A 24,047-nucleotide genomic window follows, 5' to 3' on the forward strand; every position below is an offset into this window, starting at 1 on the left:
ACATTTCTTTGGCAATCATTTCAAAAACTGTGGTTCCAATTGGACCCCTCCATTTTGTCCTGAATACAGAGCTCACCCAAATATGAATAAACTCACGAACGTCACTTTCCTTCCATTGATGAGACTCCGAGCCTGACGTGTAGGTAGATGAATGTGACCTGGCCGTTCAGATTTCAGAGAAGTCACATGTCAGAAGATCGGATATGTATCGGGTTTAGGAGCACGTATCGAAGTGTCCAGGATATGATTTGAAAAAGTCTGATCTGTGTTGTTAAGACTGTCATTAAAAGATCAGATACAGGAACATTCAGGCTAGAGTCTGGACGTAGCCTAATTTTATGACTCTACATCATTTTTCAAATAAGTGGTTTATAATTATGACAGCCTGTTTATATGGAATCCGTCTTGATCATGGTTTCAGCCATCATGTCATCAGACATTATGACATTTGTGCAAGAACTGTCGATATTAAGGATTTGTGTGTGACATGGCAGTAACGTGACAGTTACTACAATATAATCATGGCGAGTGCAAACATCATAAAACTGTCTGAAACTGCCAGCTCATTAGATCAGCCGTCATTAAAAAGATATAATGCTAAAGTCATCCTCCTAGTTTGTGGAACAGATCCCTAATTCTGACGTTCACTCTGTGCCCAAACTCTAATATCCAGATATTTATAACTACTTAATTCATTCATCGTCCTACACCAACCAAGAACCGAAAAGTTACAAGGGGTTAGAGGCTTGAGCGTGAGATGTTTGCCCCCGAAAGTGAAAACTGCACAGTGCGTCCTTCTTATTTTATTAAATACTAGACATTGGTTCAGATAGACTGTTTGACCTCCAATATGACAGCATAAACAACAGGTCACGTGCTTTTGTGACACAGACGCAAAACCTTAATATCTATCTCTAATACTAATACTAATACAAATACTAATAATTCAAAAACAGTTGCTAAATAGACCAAGTATATTCTTGGTACAACAATAACTATGGACTGCTGCATTATATAGTGTAGCTATTAACTCATATTTGTTTTTATTTCTTCATATTTTAAACGTGCACTGAGTAACACCTGCTTGTCTCCATGGAAATGTTACTGCTTTGTCCAGAATGTTCCACAGTATAGATTAAACCCATCTATCACGAGGGAGACGAGCAGGTTACAGCACTATGCTACATTACAGTTCAGATCTGTGGAGAGTCGCCCCTGTTCACAGAAGGAATCATTGTAGTTTTGAGCAACAGAAACACCTGTAATGAATAAATGCTAGATGGAAATGTTTAATGTTATACCGAGGAACATTACGGGGAAAGCAGTAACATCTCCATGGAAACAAGCAGGTAGTGAAAAGTTGCACAGTGCACCTTTAAGTAAGTCTCAATCAGTGTTGGGAGTAACATGTTATAAAAGTAACAAATGACTGTAATGCGTTGCTTTTTGCTGTAATGCAGTAATGTTGCATTACAGGGGAAAAAGTGGTAATATTTTACTGAGTACAAATGTCAGTAATGTGTGTTACGGTGCTTTTTTAACCTGGATTGAAGTGGTGGGTTTTTCTTCATACAAATTCGTTCACCTTGATATCAGCAGCGGTGAAACGCCGTAGGTGCGGTCACCTGATGGTCCACGCAGGCGAAAGGACCGACGAAGAACTCCACGCTCTAGTACCGCTGACGCCCAATCGCGCTCGGGGTTCTCTCAGGGACGGTCCTAGATTCAGTTCTAGTCCAAGATTAGTCCTGGTTTGGTCCTGGTTTAGTCTTGGTTCAGTCCTGGTTTAGACCTGGTTCAGTTCTGGTTTCGACCTGGTTTACTCCTGGTTCAGTCTTGGTTCGGCTCTGGTTTAGTCCTGGTTCAGTCCCGATTCAGCTCTGGTTTAGTCCTGGTTCAGCTCTGGTTCAGTCCTGGTTCAGCTCTGGTTTAGTCCTGGTTCAGTTCTGGTTCAGTCCTGGTTCAGCTCTGGTTTAGTCCTGGTTCAGTCCATATACGGCGCAGAAGTTCAGCATCTTCACAGTTATTTTGGTGAGAGCAAAATAAAAGTGCTGTGATAGTCGTGTAATGTTTTACATCTTAAACACAGTAATATTGTAATGTAACAAATGACTTTAAAATGACAGTAACAAGTCATAAATAACACATTAAAGTTTTAAAGTAACTTGCCCAAAAGTGGTCTCAATACATTTTTCCACCCCCGGACTGCAAAAAGTAATGTAAAAGTAATGTAAAGTAATGTAAAAGTAATGTAAAAGTAATATTGGTCCATTGTTGCTTCGTGCATGTTTATCCACCAGATGGAGCCATAACACCAGTGTGGTCCCGTGTCTGTGTGCGTGGGTTTAATTCTGTCCAAAAGCAGCTCTCTGTCTCATTACAGCCACAGTCCTGACATTTGGAAGCGTCTGGCTGTGTTTCTCTGTCATGGTTCTCTGAGTGTTTTCTGACATTTTCTCTTAATGAGGCCCAGCGCACAAAACTGAAGGGTACAAGCTGCGCCCATCACTGCTCTGCTTTTAACACGCAATACAAAAACAGCTGGGCCAAAGGGACACTGGGTAATTTTACACTCACATGCGCAACTTAACGGTGCACGGCGTAACTTTCTGGCTGGGGGGTCCGTTACCTGCTTGTTTCTATGGAGACGTCGTTGCTCTGCCTCGAATGTTCCACACAGCTCTCAATCACAGGTGGTTTTATAGCTCAGAAACAAAGATAGAAATGTTTAATACCGTACTGTGAAACATTCCAGACAAGATGGGCCCTCCACCAGAAAAGTTACACAATACAATACAATGATATTTTCCCCGTGTATTTGAGTAAAGTTTATCTTAACTCAGTACAGATATAGTGTATAAAAAGCTCTTGAGGTCAAAATAAGTCTGCTGTGTGCTGTCTAAATCAAATTAAAGTCTGATTTGATGTTAATAAATTGTCGCTAAACACAGAAAAAAATAAATTTATGATATTTGCAAAACGAAAAGTACAAAATCATGTACGAATTATGCTCAAAAATACACCATTAGAAAGAGTTTTTCAAGATAAATTTTTAGGAGTAAGTATAGATCATAATTTAAACTTGAAATCACACATAAATACAATTAGAAATAAATTATCCAAAGTGATCACAATTATATAAAAATATAGATGTACCCTAGATAAAACCAGTCTTTTTATTATATATAACTCGCTGGTAATGCCCAACATAACCTATTGTATTGAGATTTGGTGCAACACATATAAGACTAATACAAATTCAGTCTTTACCTTGCAAAAAAAGACAATAAGAGCATCACATTATCAACTTATAACAAACCGACCAATGCATTATTTATAAACCTTCAAACTCTTTTAATCGACCTTTACACTCTGAAAATCATGTTAAAAGTAAACAACAATCTCCTGTCAAAACCTTTACAGAACATGTTCAAAATCCGTACGGCCATGTTTATCAAAAAGAAAATCAGAACAAACATTATGAAATTGTGTAAATCTGTTAAAGGGGCGGAGCCTCTGGAACAACTGTACAGAAAACCTAAAATTGTGCACCAGTCTCTTTCACTTTATAAAGGAGTTTAAATGTTTAACTCTGGACAGATACATGAAATATGAGACTTAGTTTGTGCTGTAGGACTTTGTTGTTCTGTTTCTGATTTGTTTGTTGTATTTATGAAGATGAACTGGTGTTAAGATGAAGCTCTGATAAAGGAATAAAGGGTAGGCATGGTAAGCTTAAGCTTCAGCCGACACCTTTTCGGTCTGTGTATGTTAAATGTGAATTAATGTCAAAATATACCTGTGACCGAAATAAATAAATAAAAATGAGAAAGCATGTTATTATCAGGACTGAGTGTTAGCATGCTAGTTGTTGTTGGTAGTGTACTAGTATAGATAGATCTCATGTATAAATGAGTTTAGTATATAGATCCATAGACAGATCGTATGTATAAAGGAGGCTGGTATAGACCAGGGGTTAAACTCAAATTCATAGAAGGCCAAAAGTAAAAACTGGGTCAAGATATGTAATGTTAAACCTTTTCTTATTCAAATAAATGCTTAATTAATTATAGTTTTGCTTAAAGATTCAATCCAGATAAAGCAGAATATAAAATAATAACAACATTTTAAATAAATAAATTATGTCTCTATAGTATATCTGTATCAGATTCTAATAAATATTTGATATGATTTCACGGGTCAAAAATAATTATATCGTGGGCCAAATTTGGTATAGATAGATCATATGTATATAGGAGATTGTAATAATAAACTGTATGTATGAAAGAGGTCGGTATATATTGATCGTATGCATAAATGAGGTTAGTATAAATAGATCTTATGTATAAATTGAGGTTGGTATAGATAAATCTTATGTATAACGGAGGTTAGTATAGATAGATCTCATGTGGAAAGGAGGTTATAATAGATACAGTAGTTCTCATGTATAAAGGAGTTTAGTATAGACAGACCTTATGTATAAGACACAACACGGACAGCTGCGTCCTGCAGAAGTTCTCTGATGACTCTGCCATCATTGGCTTCATCAAGGATGATAATGATGTGGAGTACAGAGGACTAATACAGGACTTTGTGGACTGGTGTCAGCAGTACCACCTCATCATCAATGCAGGGAAGACCAAGGAGATGGTGGTGGACTTCCGCAGACGTCACTCTACTACCCTCTCAGTGAACATCCAGGGAAGGGACATTGAGAGAGTGGACTCATATAAGTACCTGGGTGTTCATCTGAACAATAAACTGGACTGGACTCACAACACAGATGCACTGTACAGGAAGGGCCAGAGCAGGCTCTATCTCCTGAGGAGACTCAGGTCTTTTGGAGTGGGGGGGCCACTCCTGAAGACCTTTTATGACTCTGTGGTGGCATCAGCCATCCTGTACGGTGTGGTCTGCTGGAGCAGCAGCATCACAGAGAGGGAGAGGAAGAAGCTGGACAAGGTCATCAAGACGTCCAGCTCTGTCCTGGGCTGTTGTCTGGACTCAGTGCAGGAGGTGGGGGACAGGAGGGTCCTGACTAAGGTCACCTCTATGCTGGGCCATGAGTCTCACCCCCTGCAGGACGCTCTGTCTGCTCTGGAGAGCAGCTTCAGTGACAGACTCATTCACCCTCGCTGTGTGAAGGAGGTTTCACAGGTCTTTCCTTCCTGCTGCTGTCAGACTTTACAACAAACACTGTTCACACTGAACATGTACCAGTCAATCATAACCATGTGCAATTATTTTTAAGTCTATTTTTAAATTATTTTTAAGCTATTATTTATTATCTGTGTTACCTTTTCCTGCTGTTCTGAAATAGTATGTTGCAACACTGGAATTTCCCCACTGTGGGACTAATAAAGGCATATCTTATCTTATCTTATCTTATCTTATCTAAAGAATGTTTATATATAGATCTTATGTACAAAGGAGGTTGGTATAGATAGAATTTATGTATGTAGGAGGTTGGTATAGATCGTATGCATATAGGAGATTGGTATAGACAGATCTTATGTACAAAGGAGGTTGGTATAGATAAACTATATGCATATAGGAGGTTGGTATAGATAGATTGTATACATAAAGGAGGTTGGTATATATAGATCTTATGCATATAGGAGGTTGGTATAGATAAACTCTATGCATATAGGAGGTTGGAATAGATCATATGCGTATAGGAGGTTGGTATAGATCGTATGCGTATAGGAGGTTGGTATAGAACGTATGCATATAGGAGGTTTGTATAGATAGATCTGATGTGTGTGCAGGGGGTGGAGCGGTTAATCCTCCTGAATTAGATCTATCCCAGATTACTCCAAAGGTCACGCAGCTCCGAGTCTTTTCACTAACTCAGCACAAACACACACAGCGCTAATCTGACCCATCTACTCTCTCACTACACACACTCCACTGTGCTTCATTATTGAATACACCACACACAGATAACACTAGGGCTGGGTATCATTAAAATATTCCAGGTACCATAATTTGAACACCTGGTTTTGGTGTCAGTACCTGAACAATATTGTTTTACCTTTTCGTGTATTAAAGATGCACTGTGTAACTTGCCTTCACTGAAATGTTATTGCAAGAATTTCCCACACTATCCCTTTAAACTCATCTATTTCCATGGAGATAACCCCACAATGCCTCCAGGCCAAGTTAGAGGTCAGGTCTATGGAGAGGTGAGCACTCACTCACTTGTTTTTTAAAGTATTTTTAAGCAGTAAAACACCTTGAATAAAATAAACACAACATACATGAGTCTGACGCTATACTGCGATACCTTTCGGGCAAAGTAATCATATCTCCATGGAAACAAATTTGTGGTGGACCCTCTACCAGAAAAGTTACACAGTGCACCTTTGACATATTAGAAAAACTAAAATCATTATTTAGTTTACTTTATTCAAGCTCATGCACATTGTACATTATCACAAAATGTTAGGAAGTACCTCAAAGATATGTTACATGGTCGACCAAATTTCAAGTTCATTATTGACATAAGTGGATCATTTTATTACATATCCTGTCCCGCCCTGATTTTGAAAAAGACTATTACAACTCCCTCCTCTCCGGCCTCGACTCAAACTGGTTGAGAAGCAGCAGCTTGGCTCCTCACTGGGTTTAACAGACATCAACACTTGACCCGTTTTACTTCACTTCACTGGCTCCTGTGGGTTTTAGAATTGATTTGAAGATTTTACTGATCACTTTTAAAGCTCGATTAGGTCTTGCACCAAGTTACATTTCAGAACTTTCAACCCTTAGATCCTCAGGCAGGTCCCGGTTCACTGTTCCAAAGTCCAGGCTCCGGACGAAGGTGATGGAGCCTTTTCAGTCCTCGGCTTTGGAACGACCTGCCTGAGGAGATAAGGCTTGGTTGGCCTTCTTTTAGCTTGTTTTACCTTGATTTTATTTCTTATTTATTTTTATTCTACGTCAGGAGGGGGTCTCGCTCAGGGCGCCAATCAGTATAAGATTGCCACTTTGTCCGATAATCAGGAAGTGTGTGCATGCTAGTTGCTGCTACCTTTACCATGACAGCAAAACTCCGCTCTGGTCTCTGAAAGTTTCTCTTCCCTTTCTTCTCCCCCTCCACCTCTACTCTCCTCTTCCTACTCCTCCCTCTCTTCTTCTTCTCCTCCTCTTCCTCCTTTCTCTACCTCCGGTCTCAATAACAGAGCTTATAGTGCAGTTCAGGGCTGTTCTTTTGTCCTCAAGTCACCTTCGTCTAAAATAAAACCAGCCCGACTCCCTTTGCTCCGTGCGGTGGGAGAGAGCACAAGTTTAAACCTCCCCACAGGGCGGATCTGTCCCTGGCTTTATCAAACTCTCCTCCTCTCTCACAACTTTCTCTTCGTCCTCCTCCTCCTCCTCTTCTCTCCTCCTCTTCTTCTCTTCCTCCTCTCTCACCTCTGCAGAAAGCATCCCCCCTCCTCTTTTACTGTCAAATACTGGAGCCAAGATATGAGGCTGAAATACATTACGGACTCAATGATTTGTGAACTATTATGATTTGTGAACTACTGTTAACATTTTTCCTCAGTGCATGGAGGCGCTGCTTTGTTTTTTGAAGTATATAATAGATTTGTAGTTGGAAGCACTAGATCTTGTTCAGAATTGTGCTATAAAAATAATACAGTCTGATATTAATATTAGAAAGCTCTTTACGTCACACTGTAAACCCAAATAAGTTACCAGAACTTAAAATAACTAAGGCAATCGATTGGCTCAATTATTTCAAGTTGATGAACTTAAAAGTCACAATTTTCCTGAACTTAAAAGGTTGGATGGCTTGTACCTTTTGATAACTCAAATATTTGTAGTTAGAGTTTTCAAACATCTGGAATAATTGATTTAATGTTCAGTTTTATATGTAATCCATGATTTTTGTACACACATTGTACACACAATCCAGTACATCCAGGTAATATAACATATTAATATTACATACATACTTACATACTTGACACATTATAGTACACACCTAGTACATTATACACACATTACATATTATTTTTTCATTGCTTAATTCTACTAAGTTGTACCTCATCTATGTTTTTAAGTTACGCTCACTTACACACAAAATAGTTCCCTTTAACCAAAAAATATGAGTTCAAACTACTCAAAAAGAAGAACATGTTAAACAATGTTCCCTATAATTTTTCATGTGTCTGGGCATACAGACAACCTCCGTGAGCACACTGAGGACCACTGTGAGCTGTGGCCACACACCAGTATCACACCTGGGATCATAGCAAGTTTCATGACTTATCAAAAGAATCAAATCAAACAGCAATTTCCATTAGTTTACTTTTAATATAACTTATTTGGCCCACTTAAAATGAAAAAGACAAAAACTGTTGATTGAAAATTGTTGTCATGAGATTTTGTAGTATGTTATGTGAGAGTCCTGCTTTGGCCTAGGTCAGTGAGGTCCAGTTTTGGCCTAGGTGAGGGTCTTGCTCTGGAAGAAATGAGACACATACACCTTTAAGACAGAACATTTTGTTCACATTAAAACATTCACATTTTCCACAATGATGTGTGCTGTAGCTTGTGTCTTTTATTAGCATTTCTACTACCAATAAATGATCTACTCATAATAGAATTTAATGATTAATATCCATAAATAAAACATCTTAATAAATCTCACTAGAATATGCACAAATTTGACTTAAATTTGACCTTATTTTTCACATCTATCCTTTTCACTTCTCCAATGTTTGTACACTTTGTCCAGGTTGATGGCTCCGTCTGCTTCTTGCTTTGACTTTATGCGCATCAGCAGTTTCACTGCTTGTTCTTCTATTTGCACATATTCCGACATTCATTCCATCTTAAAAGAACTTTTTACTTTGGTTTGGTGAGTGGATGTATCACATTCACTGCCCGTTCGTTTCGCCATGATAAGGGGTTAGCATTAGTGTCACTTAACTCTGCCGCACTGTTATTATTGTTATATAGCACGTGTGGGCAGAGCACGTGCACAAGTAGTGTCATTGCCATGATTGGCTGCGTAGCGTAATCCAGCCAATCATACGTATCGTATGATTGGCTGGACACATGTCACTCACTGAGTTACACAGCAAAATGACACAGAAAAAAATGTTATAGATCTAATTCATTTGCAGTGTGCTGCATAGGTTTTCTTGTGCGCTGAGAGTGTGCGAGCAGTGAGCAATTGCGCAGTTGCGCAGCTTAGAGGGAACATTGATGTTAAAGCAACTTGACAATTAAGTTAGCAGGACTAGATCTAAAACTTTGACTATACACAACTTAATCTAATTACTTTGAAAGTTCAGGTTTACAGTGAAAGGTTGGATGGCTTGTACCTTTTCATAACAGTTGAATTAAAAATGCTCATTTAGCTCAACTCAAATATTTGCTGTTAGAGCTTCCAAACTGGAATAAGCTATTTAATTTTCAGTTTTATATGTAATCCATGATTTTTGAACACACATGGTACACACAATCCAGTACATCCAGCTGCAACTACACACATTATAGTATACACAAAGACACATCATAGTACACACACATTGTACACACCTTAGAAGGGGGATTTGAACCCGGGACCCCCATGTGAAAGTCAGGGGATTTACTAGTCTCATCAATATTATATCATATGTATAAAGTTTAATAATATATATACATGCATACATACATACGTTACACATTATAGTATACACATAGTACATTATACACACATTACATATTATTTTTTAACTACTTAATTCTACTACCTCATTTCATGTTTTTAAGTTACACTCACTTATACTCACAATAGTTCCTTTTAATCAAGAAATATTACTTAAAATTCCTAAAAAAGAAGAACATATTACAGCAACTTGACATAATTAAGTTAGCGGGACTACACAACCTAATATATTTAATTACTTTGGATGTTCAGGCTTTTTTTTTTTTTCTTTTTCTTAGGATTCCCATTTCAGCAGCTTTGTGGACGAGCTGACGGAGTATTCCACCAAGAACATCCTGGCAGTGCCCATCATGAACGGGAAGGACATGGTGGCAGTGATGATGGCCGTCAACAAACAGGAGGAGCCCCACTTTGATAAGAAAGACGAGGAGGTAAATCAACGTGAAACATTTAAAGCTGCATTGTGTAACTTTTCTATTGCAGGGTCCGTCGAATGCTTTTTCCCATGGCAGTGTAATTTGTCTGTTTAGTCCTGGTTTAGTCCTTTTTTAGTCTTGGGTTAGTCCAGGTTGTTTTACTTCCTGATGTGTAACTAAAAGAGCTGGGAGATACAGCAAAAAAATAACCATGACTTTTCTTTGTTTTGGTCAACCACAATTTTGAATTCAGTTTTATTTTCAACAATACTGGACCCACACTGCAAAATGAAATCAACATTTCAGCAAAACATGTTACATCACACTGAATAGTTAATTAGTTTTGAATAAAATACATTAAAACAGTCTTAAAATTGTCTTTTATTTAGGGAAGGGTGATATCGGTTCCAGTTTTGGTATCGGTATCGGCGTATAAACAGTCCAACTTTATTTGTATTCCAAATAACAAGACATTCTTCACTTGCCGCTTGATCGGTCTGTCGGAAAATAGAGTCCCGCGGTCACTTCCGTTGTGGCTTTTTAACGTGTTGCGGCATTTGCATTTGTGTTGTGGCGTTTGTATTTGTTGCGGCGTTTGCGTTAAAATAGAGTCCTGCGGTTTATTTTTGCAAGCCATAATCCGCGGCTTTTTTTCGGTAATTCCCTTGTTTGAGCTCCCTGATGAGTAATTTCAAGAGGAACAGTGAAGAAACAAATCGTTTTATCCCTTTCAGAGCATCTAGAATAGGGATGGGCATGATTAGTCGAATTAATCGATAATTGATCATTAAGAATTTAATCGATTACGTTCATTTTAATCGACAAACCGAATGTAGGTTGCTGTGTGTAGTGTGACCAAACAGGGTCTGTACATGTGTCTCTGCATCAGAAGGAGCAAGACACAAACAGTGGGTCAGTCTGCAACGTACCGAAGCACAAATGTGGATTTAACAATGATTTGTACAAGAAATTCCACACTTTCCGTTGCGTTCGGGACAAGTGTGAGTCCATGTGCACAGTGTATAAAGCAGCACATATGTTTCGGTGTCCAGTGGGAAAAAGATTTACCAGGTGAGAGTCGCTCAATGTCGATGACGAGTCCCCACCTCCCTCCCCCCGTACGGTGTCCTGATTTTGACAAACGTAAATATGGTCACACTAACCTGAGTCATGTCTTTTAATCTGACAGAAATTGACCACATCAGCGACACAAGAGCTGTAGTTTTATCTTCGCTTAGTTTATGCAAATTAGTGATGCGGTTTTAAGTTTCGTTTCTGTGAGAGTTGCGCAAAACTGAATTAAACACATTATAATGTCAAACGGGCTGATGTGGCTCTAGAGTCGTTACGGTTTATATGTCGTAAAGTTGAATTTATTTATGCAGATTAATAGTGCAGATAGTAATAATAATGATGATCATTTTAATATAAAAACGTTAATGATTAACCGATAATCGATCGTTAATTCGTCCGACGATCGATTAAGAAAATTTCATCGAATGCCCATCCCTAGTCTAGAACAACCAAATACACAACAAAACCTGCCCTGTTTCTCCGATGCTACTGAAGTCAATGGCACAGTGTGCCCGGTGTCATGGTGGTGTAGGTGGAAGGACACGTGATGGTGCAAAGCCTCTATTCAAGTAAAAACATGTTGTCTGCACTGAAATGAATCATGGGATATGTAGTTTCCGATGTCCAGAAGCTGTTGCTGCTATAAAACCTGCATTTAAACAAAGGAACTTGTGATTTTATATCTTGTGATGGTCCACAATATTACTGTGAGAATTCTGAGGATATGATATCATATTTTGGTTACTGTTACATCCCTATTTGGAAATCATCTTGTAATCTCCAGTCCAGGCCATACTCCACTTTACTTTATACAGAAGGTTCTAGGTTGGTCTAGTTTTGGTCTGGATTAATTTCATGGACCATTTAAAATCAGCCAGTAAAGATACACGAAGGTACTTTTTGAGGATTATGGAAAAGCTGAGAGGTTTTGGAACTGATTTGAAACCATATTTGACCCACTCTGTAGAAAAGCTCTTTTGATTGACTTGTATTGTGTTGTTGTATTTGTCATTTGAGCTGAGTGGTGCTGAGACTCGACTATTTCTGCTATAAAACCCTGATGCAGCAGCTTCCTCACTACATCAGCTAAACTCCTTGTTATGCTTTTGTGTTTCTGTATTTCTGTATTCCCAGACTCTCAACAAATACCTGAACTTTGCCAACCTGGTCTTGAGGGTCTTCCACCTGAGCTACCTGCACAGCTGTGAGACCAGGAGAGGGCAGGTACTACACAAGAAGTACTATTAATGATAATACTACTTTTATTTTTATTAATGCAGTATACTTTTGGATCAGATTTGATATTGATACTTGGTCTTGGGTCCATGGAGATATCATTGTTTTGTCTGGAATGTTTCACAGTATGGCATTAAACCTTTCTATCTTCATGGAGACCAAACCGGACCAAGTTACAGGTCAGATTTGTGGAGAGGCGACCCCGCTCACAGTCAGAATGTCTGTTTTTGTAGGTATTTTTGAGCTGTAATTTAATAAATGAAAGGGTAACACTTTATAATAACTACACCTTATTTAACCTTAATAAAGCATGAACAAAGGCTTAATTAACAATGAACAAAGATTTAATTAATAATGATTCACACTCACGTCACTTTCATCAAGGTATTTGCTATTTAAATTGTTTCATAGTTTATTTAATGAGAGAAGCACATTTACTGAACTAAAATGTTAAAAGAAAACATTTGCAGTGTGAGTGGCAGTAGAAACTGTATCTTCCAGCGCACATATAAACATGTCACTCGTCGTAGGACCCATGTTTTCTTTATTTCCTTGCTTATCCACAACTATGTCTTCTAGAATTAATCTCTTTTTGCGAGCGGATCTTTCTAACGTTCGCGAGGATCTTTTCATGGCCGATTCTTTCGAGGTTCGGCTCACAGACTCTTCGACTCTTGCGCCATGTAGATCAAAGGAGCCCAGTGTGGGTTTGTTGAATCGTAAACTAGTGCGGGTTTTCCTGGATAAATTAATGAAATTTTAGTTCAGTAAATGTGCTTCTTTCATTAAATAATCTATGAAACAATTTAAATAGCAAATACCTTGATGAAACTTCGGGTGTCTTGATGGTATCGTAGGAAATGTCTTTGCGGTTTATGTTCTGCTAGCTCATAATCCGCATCTTTTTTTCGATAATTTCCTTGTTTGAGCTCCTGATGAGTAATTTCCAGAGGAACAGTGAAGAAACGAATCATTTTATCCCTTTCAGAGCTTCTAGAACAACTAAATACACAACAAAACCTGCCCATGTTTCTCCGATGCTACTGAAGTCAATGACATAGTGTGCCCGGTGTCATGGCGGCGTAGGTACCGTTGCTATAGGGGACATGTGACAGTGCAAAGCCTCTATTGGGTCACAGAGTCATATGTTTATAGGAAATAATTTAAGAAAATATATCACTTGCAATCATGGAGGAATTTGAATTTTAGTTACATTGTCAGAGTAATAATAATTTTCTAAAACATTAGAATATTTGTTCTTATGAGTGTTTCTGACTGTTCATAGGATTTGTTCTTACAGAAGAACATTTTCAGATAAGAAAACAGTTTTGTGAATGCCAAAAATGTTCGTAAGAAGGACTGAAGTATTACAAATTTGTTCGTAAGAGCGTTTCACGAAAGAATGAAACAGCTAAATAAAGACATCAGGATCATGTGTCGCGGGTTAAAACGAACATTTTAGACCAAACGTACGGGCTCACTGCAGCAGTTACAGAGACAGGGGTGACAATTTTTCGATGTAAAGAGTCGATGGAGCAGGAAGCACAACCACGCTCACTTCCGATTTGGAACGTGGCGACTAGCGAGTTAGCTATGTCCATTTATGCAGGCTATGGTAGTGAGTGATAATAAAATGTGTGTTTAAAGTAGGTACATGTTTAAATCTGACGTGTTCTTGTCTCAGGTTTTGCTGTGGTCGGCCAGTAAAGTGTTTGAGGAGCTGACGGACATCGAGAGACAGTTTCACAAAGCTCTGTACACGGTGCGAGCCTTTTTAAACTGCGACCGCTACTCTGTGGGACTGCTGGACATGACCAAGACCAAGGTAACTTTAATACAACTAAACAGACGAATCAGTGAGGGTCAAGGGACAGTTATAGTTTAATTTTAAGTATAATATAGCAGAATGTAAAATGTAACACAAGGTCATGATGGGTAAGGTTAAAGAGCCCATATTACGGTACCGTATTTTTTAAACTAAAAGGCACACTTAAAATCCTTTAGTTTTCTCAAAAATCGACAGTGTGTTTTATAATCTGGTGCGCCTTATGTATTAATTCTGGTTGCGCTTACTGACCTCAAACTGATTTTATGTGGTACACGGCGCTCACATATCTGTCAAAATGTTTTAGTACAACTTTGGTAAACTACAAAGAATATACAAACAATATATGTCCATTCATATATATGGTCTGTGTGTACGACCTGCAGATTTATAATCCCTGAAAAATTTCACATGAATCATCTCTAGCGTGACAGAAGCACAGAACAGACTCACCATCAGCAGCACATCCTCTGTCACTCATATTCCACTGAGTCGTGTCCTTTAGTCCGACAGAAGCTGAACCGCATCAGCGCACAAGGAGTGAGCTGTTTTTTTCAGCGCTTATAGTTTATGCAAATGAGCCATGTGGTTTTAAGTTTTGTTTCTGTAAATCGTAAACAAATGTGGCAAAGCTGCATTAAACACATTATTACTCAATGTATATTTGAATCCTCCTCGTAGCAAATAATAATGATTTAAAAAAAAAAAAAAAAAAACTTAAATGATCACATTCACCAAAACAGGGAGGCAACGCCGGGCGAATTACACCATGATCTGCCGATGGATTGTGGACGCCTGGACTAAGGACAGTGTTGGGGAGTAACAGATTACATGTACCGGCGTTACGTAATCAGAGTACAAATTATGAGTAACTGTATTCAGTTACAGTTATTGTTTCAACGCGTGGTAATTGGATTACAGTTACTTTGTTGAAATAAATAGATTACATGGTGATATTTTCCTGTTTTCACATTTTGGGCTAAACCGGGTCTAAATCAGGACTAAACCAGGTCTAAACCAGGACTAAACCAGGTCTAAATCAGGATTAAACTAGGACTAAAACCAGGACTAAACCTGGACTAAACCAGGACTAAACCAGGACTAAACCATGACTAAACCAGGTCTAAACCAGGACTAAACCAGGTCTAAATCAGGATTAAAGTAGGACTAAAACCAGGACTAAACCAGGTCTAAACCAGGACTAAACCAGGTCTAAATCAGGATTAAACTAGGACTAAAACCAGGACTAAACCTGGACTAAACAGGACTAAACCGGGACTAAACCATGACTAAACCAGGTCTAAACCAGGACTAAACCAGGTCTAAATCAGGATTAAACTAGGACTAAAACCAGGACTAAACCAGGACTAAACCAGGTCTAAACCAGGACCAAACCAGGTCTAAACCAGGTCTAAACCAGGTCTAAACCAGGTCTAAACCAGGACTAAACCAGGTCTAAACAATATGACACCTAACAGTAGGGTGGACATACTTTAAGGCAGCAGTGATCTCTTATAAATATCATTTCTCTATCAATAATATTTTTTATCTGGTTATGTAGAGACTGGACTTTTTAATGTCTTTTAGCAGATAAAACATCTTACGTTAAGATTCTAGTCTTTGCTACTTTACAGTAAACACAAACCTCTTCATGGAGACTTGGGCTCAACAGACAATTTGAAGAGAACAAACAAGAATTGTCAGGTTGTGGTTGGTACATTCATGTCGTTTTAAAAAGCATGACAATATCAAGTAATCCAAAGTATTCAGATTACATTACTCACTTTAAGTAATTTAATGGATTATGTTACAAACTACATTTTGGGGTATGTAATCTGTAATCTGTAGGGGAATACATTTTCAAAGTAACCTTCCCAACACTGGCTAAGGATCAGTCTCAAGTGTCGTCCGTTTGTTTTGCTTAATGTGTTTTATAATCTGCTGCACTTTATGTATGAAAATAGACGAGAGAATTCAACATTATTGATATTGCGCTTTATAATCCGGTGTGCCTTATAGTCCGAACAGTACGGTATTTTTTGATCTATGTTCTAATGTTGTTTCCTCAACACAAACATACTTGGAGTTGTGTTTTGTTTCATTCACACATGTTTGAACAATCCTTTATTATTTGTCTGTCTACATCTCCAAAGCTCAAAATGCTCTGTTCCACCTTGTGATGTCATGAAGTAGCAGTTTTCAAGTTCAGCATCTATCTTTTAACTTCTGTTCTGTAGAGATTGGCCATTAGAACTGAAATGATCCAGATGATTCTAGTGAAGTGCGTGTGTGTGGAGTTTAAAAACACTAGGGCTGGGTATCATTAAGAAGTTGCCGATACGATACATATCTCGATACACAGGCCACGATACGATACATATCTCGATACAGTGCACTTTCGATTTGATATGATATATTTCAAATCGATTCGATACGGTTCATTAAAAAATAAAGTCTAAATCGTGTCTGTGATACTAAAGTCTTTGTTAAACCACTTCTTGTGCAAAGTTCATATGAAACACAAACATTTTAATCATCAAAACAGTGAAAATGTCAAATGTGTCACATAAATGAGTTTCCTTTCACTCCACAAGCCACAAAACTGTAGTACTGTAACAAGATAATATAGTAAAACACACGTAAAAATACTCTTGCTGATATATCGATACAGTAGCCCACGATATCGATACTGTATCATCACATTAAACGATATGCTATATCGATATTCCGATATTTTTTCACACCTCAAAAAAAAAAAACAGTGGAGCACTTCCTAGATTACATAGTGTTTTCTGTTTGAGAGAAGAACTCATCTTAACTACGCAGGGTTTGTGTGTTAAACATGTGTAAATGAAACAAAAAACATCTCCAGGTCTGTTTGTGATGAGGAAACTACATTAAAACCCCAATAATGTTTGCTGATGATACGACTTTATTTATATCCAATTCAAACTTTAACGTTCTAATAAACCAAACTAATGTTGCATTATCTGCTTATAACAAATGGTTCAAAATTAACAAATTATCTTTGAATGTTAAAAAAATGAATTATATGATTTTTTGTGGTAAAATATCATTTCCAACTAACCCTAAAATCAAAATTGATTCAATTAAAATAACTTGTGTTTCATCCACCAAATTTCTGGGCGTCATTGTCGATGATAATCTAACCTGGAAAGAGCAGCTGACTGTGTGACCAGAAAAATTAACAAATCTCTTGGTATTATAAGAAAAGTTTGTACATTTCTGGACTCAAAGTCTATACTTACATTATACCATAGTTTAATTTATCCCTATCTGTCATATTGTAATCTAGTCTGGGCTGCACTTTCTCTACTCTGAACAAAATATTATTGGTGCAAAAACGTTTTGTTCAAATTACAACTCATTCTATGCCACTAACATCATCTGCTCATTTATTCACCAAACTTAACATTCTTAATATTTATCAGGATTAATATTTATCAGATTTGTATTTTTATGTATAAAATTCTTCACAATTCAACAACGATCCTCGAACATTTCAAATTTTATTATAAAACCAATGCAGAGATTCATAGATACAAAACTCGTCAAATTCATAATTTTCATGTTCCAAAATGTGTCACATCAAGAGCTCAGTTTTGTAACGATACAGAGGCTGTAAATTCTAGACATAGTTTTCACATCTGGTTAGTGACGGCAGATCAGAGGAGTTGTTTTTTTAAAAGAGTTTGAGGAAATGTTTGATATTTCATGTTAATGTTTGATAATCTTTCAATCGTGGATGTTTCATTGTGTTTTAATCCATGTTTGAATCAAAAAAAAAAAAAAAAAAAAAAAATCCATGGTGTTTAAATGTCATTTATATTATATATATATATATATATATATATATATATATATATATATATATATATATATATATATATATATATATTATATACATTTTTATGCACAATGATAATGTAAAATTTTTAAGGTGGAGGCTTTAATATTACGCCCTATTGGGTTTTTTGCCTCTTCCTCTACTTTTTATCTAGTGTGTTTCTTTTTATTGTCATGTTATATGTGCAAAATAAATAAATAAATAAATAAATAATAAATAATAGAGATCAGAAAACAGCGTAATAAGTGAAAAAATCATACCAGATATAAATAGTTAACTTGAACTTTTCCCTCCTTTTACTTTTAGTCACAGGAGATTTGACACATCTCTGTTTTGTTTTGTCACAGTATAATTACCCTCTCTGTTTCGAGGCTGTTGTTTTGCCTAATTTGCTTCAGTCGGCGCTAAGTTAAGTTATAAAGCGAAACATGTTCTTATACAGTGTAATGTGGCCTCTGCTCCCGGTTTGTTGTTTGCTTGTTGTGATTGGCCGAGAGAGTGGCACTAATTGCGTAGAGCATCTGCGGCGCTCACACACACACCTGCTGTCCACAAGTACACAGAGAGGAAGCACAGATGGCTGTCTGTGTTTATGAATACAGCGGTGAGAGGAGGACTGAGAGACGAGCTCTGACGCAGGCCCGCAGCAATGTTCTTTTTGTACACAACGAGTCAGCAATTATTTTTGATGAGTCGACTTGTCAATTTATTATTTCTATTGTGCCGTGGAAGTTTTTGGTCAATAGTAATTGGGTCTTGGACAATAATAATTACTGTTTAAAGCCCCAGTGTGATTCATCAGCCGGTTTCACTTCGCAGAAACCGTCTGATCTCGCAGGGTTAGAATTCCAATGAGATTCATTTGGTCTTCCGATATTCTATGTTATTAGCTTCTTTTTTTCCGATCCAGAGTGTTATTTCATACCTGACAGTTTCGACTGCTCACTAGCGTCTTCCTCAGAGTCACGTGATGTTGATGTGACGCGTCTGGTCAGCTGATTTAAACAGGTTTTGGCGCTGCCTTCCTGGACAGGACAGGAACAACTCAAACTCAAATTGTCCATTTCTGACCATTGTAAAAGAGAGAACCACATTATGGATTGGGATGGAGCAAACATCGTTGGGACAGAGGAAAACAAACATCGCCGCTGGATTAAAGAAGCAATCAAAATACAGAAACTTGCCTACAGGACTATAAACCGGGACGAGAGGGCTTTTTTACTCTCACACACCTGGCATACTGTCCTGAGGAACCTGGACTGCAGATGGCGCTGTCGTCATGCCTCCACCGGTAGGAAGACAACACCAAAACCTGGTTTAAATCAGCTGAGCGACACGTCACAGCAACATCACGTGACTCTGAGGAAGACGCTAGTGAGCAGTCGAAACTGTCAGGTATGAAATAACACTCTGGGTCGGAAAAAAAGAACCCAATAACATAGGGTTAGAATTCGTTCGCTCGACAGTAGGCGGGTATTTTTTCATTTAACCAATCGCTGCTGTTTGGTCGTGATGTATGTAATGCGCCGCTAACGGGGCTAACTGGTATATTAAGCTTTTCCCAAATCCCGCTGGAAGAAGGACAATAAGGCTACGTTCAGACTGCAGGGTTTAACACTCAATTCCAATTTTTTTGTGAAATCCGATGTTTTTGTGAGGTCGTTCACGTTTCCAATTAAATGTGACTTGTATGTGACTCCAGTGTGAACAGTAAACGGCCCAAAAGTGTCCCACATGTGCACTGGAGACACGACGACGTCAACCGCAGTGAGCGTGCTCTGTGTTTACTGAAGTTGTCCAAACATGGACGTGAGCATTGAGCACCTGGAGATTTTAAAGTTCCTCTTGTACCGGAGCCAGAACATGAACAACTTACTTGTTTCAAGGAGGAGATTGAGAAGGAGAAGGACGAGGTTTTTGGTCGTGGTGTTTTGTGGGACAGCGGCAGCGATGTCCGTAGAAAGGAACGTGTGGATGTGGAGACGGAGCCAAGAGTGGTGAGTGGTGATGTGCTTCACTTCAGTGACACGGAGTTCATTAACAATTTTCCTACTTCAGTGCAGAATAGTGACGTTTGTGTCTTGTTGATAACGTGTAGGTGGATGAATGCACTTTGGCCGTTCACACTGAAGTCACATGTCAAAAGATCAGATATGTATCGGTTTTAGGAGCACATATCCAAGTGTCCTGGGTCGCATTTGAAAAAATCTGATCTGTGTCGTTCAGACTGTCAATAAAAGATCAGATACAGGAACATAGGGGCCAAATTTTCAGATTTGGGTCACTTCAGGCTGCAGTCTGAAAGTAGCCTAACTTCTTTCCCCTTGATCAAATTAACCAAACATTCTCTTTATTCCGGTTTTAAATCCTCAATCTCTGGAATTGTTGACAACACTTTGCTGATTGGTTGGTGCTTGAACTCACACTTTGTAAATGTCTAGTGTATTCCGATTCCTGACCTAATCGCTGGAGAGAAATGAAATTGAGCATGGCTACCAGTGTGTAAGTTTTTCCAAAAATGTATTTTATTTATTTTAATGTATTTTTTCATTATGGATGTTTTTATTGCACTGAAAATCAAATAAAAACATGAATTCTTACTCTAACCTGCTTGCATTTCCACAGACCTGGCTCTTACTTGGCCTAGAGGAAGGCCTTGTCCTGCTTGTTTCCATGGAAACATTGTTCTTTGGCTATAATATTCCACTGTATGGCATAAAACCTCTCAGTGGAGAATGTTATGGATTTAGACTTAGACAAACTGTATTGATCCACAAGGGGAATGATTTGGACACAATATAATATACATCACAACATAATAAAGAGAAATAATATAAATGGTAAAAGTACATTCTGAATAAGTAGCAAAAAAGCACTATTTACACTATTTACACATATTATTTATTTATGTGCATGCAAGTGAGAAACACAATTTCTATTCTTTATGGCAGGCATGTCCAAACTACGGCCCGTGGGCCAAATGCAGCCCTCAGACAAATTTTTCTTGGCCCTCAGGCTTCCAGGTGCTTTGGCCCAAATTACCTTGCATCAATTAAAAATGAACTTTTTACTAAGTTTTTTGAATATCTACTTTGATAACACTAATATTGAAGATTTAATGTGTGGTTTTGAGGATTTTAGAGTGAATAAAGGACTGATAGCTCATTCTAAAGTGTTAAACATGCACATATTTCAATTATTAACTGTAGTGAGTTCCAGTCTACAGCCCTCAATCGGCCTCTGCTTCATCTGTGTTTAGAAATGTGGCCCTTGATGAAAAAAGTTTGGACACCCATGCTTTATGGTTTTTGTATGAAGAATTGACAATAAACTTTTTGAACTTTTGAAAAAGAGAGACAAATAAGACATAATTATACAAATGTAAATGTACAAGACAAAATAAAATAAAAAAGTAAGTAATAAAATAAAAAAATCTCAACTTTATACACGAGGTTGTAAGAAAAACAGTGCAAAAATGATGATTGACAGGACATAGGTTTATCTGCTACATAAGGGTGAGTTGCTGTACAGTTGTAGGGAGTATTATCTGTTACATAAGGGTGAGTTGCTGTACAGTTGTAGGGAGTATTATCTGTCACATAAGGGTGAGTTGTTGTACAGTTGTAGGGAGTATTATCTGTTATATAAGGGTGAGTTGTTGTACAGTTGTAGGGAGTATTATCTGTTATATAAGGGTGAGTTGTTGTACAGTTGTAGGGAGTATTATCTGCTACATAAGGGTGAGTTGTTGTACAGTTGTAGGGAGTATTATCTGTCACATAAGGGCGAGTTGTTGTACAGTTGTAGGGAGTATTATCTGCTACATAAGGGTGAGTTGTTGTACAGTTGTAGGGAGTATTATCTGTCACATAAGGGTGAGTTGTTGTACAGTTGTAGGGAGTATTATCTGTTACATAAGGGTGAGTTGTTGTACAGTTGTAGGGAGTATTATCTGTTATATAAGGGTGAGTTGTTGTACAGTTGTAGGGAGTATTATCTGTTATATAAGGGTGAGTTGTTGTACAGTTGTAGGGAGTATTATCTGCTACATAAGGGTGAGTTGTTGTACAGTTGTAGGGAGTATTATCTGTCACATAAGGGCGAGTTGTTGTACAGTTGTAGGGAGTATTATCTGCTACATAAGGGTGAGTTGTTGTACAGCTGTAGGGAGTATTATCTGTCACATAAGGGTGAGTTGTTGTACAGTTGTAGGGAGTATTATCTGTTATATAAGGGTGAGTTGTTGTACAGTTGTAGGGAGTATTATCTGTTATATAAGGGTGAGTTGTTGTACAGTTGTAGGGAGTATTATCTGCTACATAAGGGTGAGTTGTAGTACTGATACTTTGAAGATTCTTTGTGCACAGAACAGGAGTGAGAATATTGGTGAACTTTAAGCACGTCTTTAAACTCGTGTTAAATTATTCATGTATAAAAAGTATGAGTATGAAGTTTCTAAAATTGCCTGGTTTGTTTTGTGTCTCTGTTGGGAACTACATAACCCATGGTCCTTTGCTCCGTTTTAAGTGCAGCCTGCATGAAGAATAATATATGTATGCTATAATGAGAGCACTTGAAGCTTGTTGGGGCGTTTTACTCTTATCCAGCTGCATGTACAGTTTAAGAGGGTGTGTGGGGATTTGGTATTGAATGTAAAATGAAAATAAATAATAATAAACTCATTCAAATGTCGTGAGTTGGATTATCGTTGTGGACCGTCTGAAACTGTGCCGTGTTTTGTAGGAGTTCTTTGACCTGTGGCCGATCCTGATGGGAGAGGTGGCTCCATACGACGGACCCAAGACTCCAGACGGTCGGGTAAGTCCTCTGAAAATACTGTTCTCACTGTAAATAATACAGCTTTCCTTTATATCCAGACAGTGTTGGGGAGTAACAGATTACATGTACCGGAGTTACGTAATCAGAGTACAAATTATGAGTAACTGTATTCAGTTACAGTTACTGTTTCAGTGAGTGGTAATTAGATTACAGTTACTTTGTTGAAATAAATGGATTACATGGCGGTATTTTCCTGTTTTCACATTTTGGGCTATATCCCTTTTTTACTTTTTTTTCTTGGTAATTCCACTCATTGCAAGACACTAAAACAGGTCTAAAACCTGGTCTAAACTAGGACTAAACCCAGACTAAACCAGGAACTAAACCAGGACTAAAACCAGGTCTAAACAAGGATTAAACCAGGTCTAAACAAGAACTAAACCAGGATTAAACCCAGACTAAACCAGGTCTAAACTAGGACTAAACCAGGTCTAAACCAGATCTAAACAAGGACTAAACCAGGACAAAACCAAACTAAACCAGGTCTAAACAAGGACTAAATCCAAACTAATCCAGGACTAAAACAGGATTTAACAGGACTAAACCAGGTCTAAACCAGGACTAAAACAGGATTTAATAGGACTGAATCATGCTGCGCAGACCGTGCCTCTTCTATCAATAATATTTTTAATTTGGTTAAGTAAAGACTCGGCCTTTTCATTTTCTTTTATCAGACAAAACATCTTATGTGAAGATCCTAGTCTTTGCTTCTCTACAGCAAATCAGTAATCCAAAGTATTCAGATTACATTACTCACCATAAGTAATTTAATGGATTCCGTTACAAACTACATTTTGGGCTATGTAATCTGTAATCTGTAGGGGAATACATTTTAAAAGTCACCTTCCCAACACTGTATCCAGGCAAATGATTCCTTCTTTATGCAAAGGCTTTGGCAATGGTCCTAGGAAAAAAGAAATTCAAATGGAAATATTATACCTTTTGAATGGAGAAAAGTCCTCGCAAAATCCTTCAAATCAGGAAGGGATCATTTAAGGGGAAGGGGACTCCATAAAAACACAGTATTTCTTCCGAGGACGGGACTTAACGTTGTATTGTAACCATGGCCACCGACATTTCTGACAAGAGAAATCTTAAATTATAACATAAACTGACCCAGATTTT

At 37.9% G+C, this 24,047-nt stretch overlaps 1 protein-coding gene across 1 annotated transcript in view; it reads left to right on the top strand.

Moving 5' to 3' along the window:
• Nucleotides 1–24,047, top strand: part of pde6a (phosphodiesterase 6A, cGMP-specific, rod, alpha) — a 92,363-nt gene that overhangs the window by 10,676 nt on the left and 57,640 nt on the right. Inside the window, exons 3-6 of the mRNA XM_055158972.1 lie at nt 9,943–10,095; nt 12,289–12,378; nt 14,075–14,215; nt 22,827–22,901. Of these exons, the coding sequence (XP_055014947.1) occupies nt 9,943–10,095; nt 12,289–12,378; nt 14,075–14,215; nt 22,827–22,901 (459 nt within the window). The remainder of the gene's footprint in view (nt 1–9,942; nt 10,096–12,288; nt 12,379–14,074; nt 14,216–22,826; nt 22,902–24,047) is intronic.

Source organism: Boleophthalmus pectinirostris, unplaced genomic scaffold, assembly GCF_026225935.1.
Source record: "Boleophthalmus pectinirostris isolate CB_2022bp ecotype Guang Dong unplaced genomic scaffold, ASM2622593v1 HiC_scaffold_23, whole genome shotgun sequence".
NCBI lineage: Eukaryota > Metazoa > Chordata > Actinopteri > Gobiiformes > Gobiidae > Boleophthalmus > Boleophthalmus pectinirostris.